At 47.0% G+C, this 5,629-nt stretch overlaps 1 protein-coding gene across 1 annotated transcript; it reads right to left on the bottom strand.

The window, feature by feature from the left end:
* Nucleotides 1–2,275: 2,275 nt before the first annotated feature.
* Nucleotides 2,276–4,202, bottom strand: MRPL50 (mitochondrial ribosomal protein L50). The gene is made up of 2 exons (XM_065861115.1): nucleotides 4,062–4,202; nucleotides 2,276–2,793 (listed from the first exon to the last, which is right to left on the bottom strand). Exons 1-2 carry the CDS (start codon nucleotides 4,139–4,141, stop codon nucleotides 2,403–2,405), a joined length of 471 nt encoding a protein of 156 aa, XP_065717187.1. The 5' UTR covers nucleotides 4,142–4,202; the 3' UTR covers nucleotides 2,276–2,402.
* Between the last annotated feature and the right edge of the window lie 1,427 nt (nucleotides 4,203–5,629).

Raw genomic sequence — 5,629 nt, 5'->3', positions numbered from 1 at the left:
CATGTAGCCTGGTCTTTGTCATTTGCCTGTGACACAAAAAAAAAATTGTGATGTCCATTTGTGTCTGGTCTTGCAGTGTTTCCTTCAGGTTGGTATTTTCTTCTGAGTCCACCGATGTCTGCATCAGCTTTAGGAATATAAGCAACAGACTTGGGCCATGCGGGCTTTCTGTGACCACGAGGAACCATCAGTAGTGTTGTTGGTCCTGCACTACAACTTTGATAAAAATTCCACAGGGAAAAATTGCTAAATAAATTTGGCTGTGAAACTAATCCTTGCTCTGCTGTGTTAGGAGAATAGTTACATGTTAGCAGAACTTATCACCAATGAATATTCATTCAATATGCCCAGTCAGCAGCGCATAAGTCCACTCATACTGCAAAGGGTTAGCAGGGGGTTTAATTCTAAGATAAAAACTTTATATTCTGTAGCCTAATTTTTGCAGCTGTGGTCCCTGGGAATGTGTTCCTCCCAATTTACCACAGTGCCGATCTTCCTTTCATGGTCAATAGCTTCCACAGAATCAGTAGTGATGTTGTGCCCCTCTGCTTATCCTCCAGCACCATGGTGCAGGCAGTTTTTCTGAAGGAGGTAGATGTGGGTTAGAGATTCTTCCTCATCCTCCAGGTTAAAAAAGGATTCCACTTCCCGAGGGACTGATTTATCCTTCCAGTTACAGTGCAGCATGGTGAGATGCATCTCTCTCAACTTTGAAATAAGCCAGTGAGCCCCACTCTCTTCTCTTGACATGGTATGTGAGGATGCCGAGAACCAGAAGAGGTCTGCAGGTAGTTGCAGATCCATAGGGCTGTGCATGCTTGTTTGCAGATGCCTAAGTTCTGGATGCCTGGTTAGATTAAGCTAGACCTGCCACATACATTCACCAGATTTCCTCTTGGCTGGCTCTGTATGTTCGATTTCTAGTACTCTCAGCCTTTTCCAGTTGACAGATAAACCCCCTACACAGGGAGTCTAAACCTAACAACACATTTGCTGTTTCCATTCAGGAAGAATGTGTGTGTTCACCTCCTGAAATATGTGACCCAGTGACAAATCAGTCTTTAGGTAGTCCTCGTGGGTTTTTGGGTTTGGTATTTTTGGTGGTTCCTGCTCTGAGGCGTATCGTTCTCCTTGTGCTGTGTACAGTGAGCTTAGGCAGCTAACAGTGGCTTCTGTAGTCCAGTGTTACAACTGTGTAAAAGAAACGTTGCAGTTGGATCATCTCTTAAAACAGATCTATGGCCCTTGGGCTGTGAGCAGTTTCATGCACTTGAGCTGTGAACCTGCCCTGTGTAATGTGACAGGCAGCAGTGTCTGACCTCCTGCTTGGGGTGTCACCCAATTAGACGGCCAGGGTTCAGCAGACTGAGGGGTATTTCTGGATCATTCCCACAAATATCACACATACAGCATCTAACCTCACTTTAAATAACCTGTTTTGTAGAAAACATGTACAAAGTACCATACATTTCTCAGACTATTGTATTTATTTCCTTGTCCTCCTGACCTTGCCTCCTCTGAGTAAAAGCAAATCTACATCATCAATTACAGGGGAAGAAAAATAACATATGGCTATTATGTATTTTTCCATAGCTACAGAAAAATTAACAAGTAATAAAAATTAATAGCTATTAGAAGGAACAACAGAACTTCTAGAAGGGTCCTTTGACAGACATGGAAGAATTCTACAAGCTGCCTTGATAGCAGCTTTTTTTTATAGGGCTGTTGGAGAATTCACTGCTACTGAGTTAAGAGATTTCAGAATTCCACTTGCTACTATCTTCATGTAGCATTTTTAAGTAGAACACATGGGTTTATTTTAAGATTGCACCTGTGATGGCTTTTAAAAATCTTATTGCTGACAGGGTCTTCTTTTCAATCTCGTGGGAAAAAAAAAGAAAAAAAAATAAAGTTAAATTAAATTAAATTTAAAAAAAAAAAATGCTGGTTTACTTCCCCCTCCTCAAGTGTTTGCTGGCCCCCCTGGTCTTCCTAGCTGAGTTGGACAGGGCACCTGCCACAGCCAAACCACACCAGCAGAAGTCCGTTACACAGCTCAAAAAAAAAAGACAAGAAGCTTATGAGGTGCAGGCAAGAAAGTGGGGAGTTGGTCCCCTCTGTTTATCCTCACTGGGTCCCATAACCACTGGGGAGCATGGTAACTGCGAGACAGCATATGTTAGTACCATTACTGACCACACTGCAACATCATCTCACAAGGAGAACTTCTGCTCTCTTTTTCTGTGTATAATAAACAGAAACAATGAAACCCAAGGACAACTAAATGAACTTTTATTAGAGATATTAATGCACTTAGTTGCTACCACATTGAAAGGGCTCTACTGCTCTGCAGTCCTTCCTTAGGAACACAGGCACAGCAAAGCAATGCTTCGTGGTGTGACTCACTGCTTCCAGACAATCTTAAGGTTTGGGGGCAGCTCCGAGGCGCACAGTTCATCAAACCTGGACGCATCCTTGACAGGAGTGCTATAGAAATTCAAGACATCCTCAGCAGTGCACATCAGGTGGAGCTGTGAATTTGGGACAGTGTGACCAAGCTCTGCTGCCAGCTGAGCCAGGAGGCGATACTTTAACTTGTTTTCTTTGAGGGGTGTCTGCTGCCAATTACCCGGAAGGGAGGGTCCAAAAACCTCCTTGACGTGAGACTCAAGGTAGCTCTGTATATCTTCTGGAGGATTATACTTTTTGCTGCGTGGTGGGGGACAGATCGGGCTGGGTTCACTTTTCTCTTGAAGAATTATTTTGTCTGCTTCTACTTTTTTCTCCTCCTTCCTGTTGATACCAGACAGAAGTATTTTCAGATTCAGGGCTACTTAAGACTGAGCCAGAGCATATTTCTGCTGGACACAACCTAGCCTATAGAGAGCTTATACACCCTGTAGACACAGCAGGTTCACAGCAGGTTCATTACACATGCATGAACAAAAGCACACAGGCCAGACGTTGGGTTTTTCCCCAAATGCTGCTCCCCACATTGGCTGTCTCTACATAGCAATCACCTGCCTAGCTTATTTTATTGGTCTGAATGTAAACAGAATTCTAACCAGATTAATGGCTTATTTTCCCAGTCACAGCTCTATTTTCTAATATGCTGTGAAAAAAAGATAACAGAAAATAACCATTACTGTAGAAAAAATAAGTGCCCACAGATTATCAAGCATTGGAACAGGCTGCCCAGGGAAGTGGTGGAGTCACCATCCCTGGATGTGTTTTAAAGGCGTTTCGATGAGGTTCTTAGGGAAATGAAGGAGGGTGGTTAGTAGGTGGAGAGAGGTTCTCCTTCCCCTCTACTTTGCCCTGGTGAGACTCCATCTGGAATATTGTGTCCAGTTCTGGGCCCCTCAGTTCCAGAAGGATAGGGAACTGCTGGAGAGAGTCCAGCGCAGGGCAACAAAGATGATGAAGGGAGTGGAGCATCTCCCGTGTGAGGAAAGGCTGAGGGAGCTCGGGCTCTGGAGCTTGGAGGAGACTGAGGGGTGACCTCACTAATGTTTACAAATATATAAAGGGTGTTAGGAGGATGGAGCCAGGCTCTTCTCAGTGACAACCAATGATCGGACAAGGGGCAGTGGCTACATACTGGAACACAGGAGGCTCCACTTAAATATGAGAAGAAAATTCTTCCCAGTAAGGGTGACAGAGCCTGGCCCAGGCTGCTCAGGGGGATTGTGGAGTCTCCTTCTCTGAAAACATTCAAAACCCGCCTGGACACCTTCCTGTGTAACCTCATCTGGGTGTTTCTGCTCCGGCGGGGGGATTGGACTGGATGAGCTTGCGAGCTCCCTTCCAACCTCTGACATTCTGTGACTCTATGACTTAGTGCTAGAGTTAGGTTATGGTTGGACCCGATGATCCTGAGGGTCTCTCCCAACCGAAACGATTCTCTGACTCTACGAATGATCATCCGCTCTCCCAACCGCCGCACATCACGGTCCCCAGCGGGGGAACACCGCGACACCCGCGGGCCTGCCTGTCGCCGAAAGCCTCCCGCCAGAACACACAGTGGTGACCGGGCGCACCCCCCATTCTCCCGCCGTTACCTCCGGCCGCCCCAGAACGCCCTTCGCGCCGGGACACCGAGTCCCGCCCGCCGGCCCAGCACCCGTAGCGCCGCCGCCATGCTCCGCGGAGCTCCCGCCGCTTCCGGCAGCCACCGGGGAGTGACGTATTTCCGCCTCTCCCCGCACTGCCTCACGGGAGCTGCAGTCCCACCGCGCGGACTGAGGACACCGGCCGTTAACGGTCGCCCCGAGCTGCCCCTCCCCCCGGCGGCCTCGTCCCCTCAGCGCGGGCGGCCAACGCTTCCCCTCCGGCAGGGGCCGTGGCGGCGGAGCGTGTGTGACTAAAACAACATCAGGCAGGGACACGTGTCGTCACCCGCTGCGACGCTGCGATCGCGGTGTGGTTTTGACAGGCAAAAAAAAAATCAAACACCCTCTTGTCAGCGATCTCTGGAGGTTTTCATCCCGTGTTTTGGGTGCTGCCAGCCAGCCCGTTTTCACAGGAAGTTTGTTCTGTAGGCCTCATTTCTGATCTGGACACACGACTATATGAGAATATCACTTTCCTTATTCCTCAAAAGGATGTTCGTTTTTTAAAAGCAAGAAATAATGCTTCATCTGTACTCTGCCTTGCTTTGTTTCACCTTTGTACAGTCAGAAGATGTCTACTTGCTCCAGTCACACACGCCTCTGTCAAAGAGAAGCACAGAGCCACCAGCTCCATCAGGCACAGCATGTGTGACACATGTCCAGCAAAGCAGCAGGAATTATTTAGCAAAGCTACAGCTTTAGTCCTATGAAGTATGAGAGGTTTGGTTTTTTTTTTTGCTAGGGTTGGGGAAACATTGTTTTACACACTCAATTTTAAGAGAAGCAATCTGCATAGATCATTAGGATGCTTCTCATCAGGAGCAGAGGTTTATTTAATCTGAGGTGCATGGAGATCTACAGGACCAAAACCAAACTAGAGAAGAGGTGTTGTTCTTAACTCCAGTGTCGACCTCTGGAGTGTTTTGAGGCAAGTCACTTGCTCTAGGTTCATGGTTGAGGTCAGGACATGGTTAATTATGCAGCGATTGGATCCGTGTGAAGGAGTTTGGCTATTTATTGCCTCTGTGAAAGAGTGGTTACTAATGTGAAGAACACATGGAGGTTACAGGCCAGTGACTTTCTCTGTTTTCCCTTTCCTTGCTGGCAGGAGCTCCGTCTGTGCGCATTTGGTCTCAGGTGTTCCTGAAGCAAAGGGGTGGGTGTCTGCTGGGTTGCACAGCCTTTGCTGGTTGGTGGGCTGCTCCAAGGTGTCACAAGTTGATTGGTGTAGCCTGTTGCTGGGCAAATGTTTTTGTATAACCTCAGGTATGCTGTTTCTGACACTTGTGCCTTTTTTTTAATAATAACTGTCTAATTGTGCTTTAGGTAACAAACCTTATGTCTCTAACAGGTACGTAGCAACACACCACAGGTCAAACTAGGCCAAGTTGCCTCCCTGCATATTTTATGTTAATTATGGTGGAAAACGCCACTGTAGAAGTGCTTTGGAAAAACAGTCATTGCACAGCACTGACTCAACATGTGCAACCCTAACTCAGCCTCATCACAACAACCAT

Source organism: Patagioenas fasciata, chromosome Z (genome assembly GCF_037038585.1).
Source record: "Patagioenas fasciata isolate bPatFas1 chromosome Z, bPatFas1.hap1, whole genome shotgun sequence".
NCBI classification, from domain to species: Eukaryota; Metazoa; Chordata; class Aves; order Columbiformes; family Columbidae; genus Patagioenas; species Patagioenas fasciata.
The sequence above is the reverse complement of the archived record's forward strand: the minus strand, read 5'-3'. Positions and strand labels throughout refer to the sequence as shown.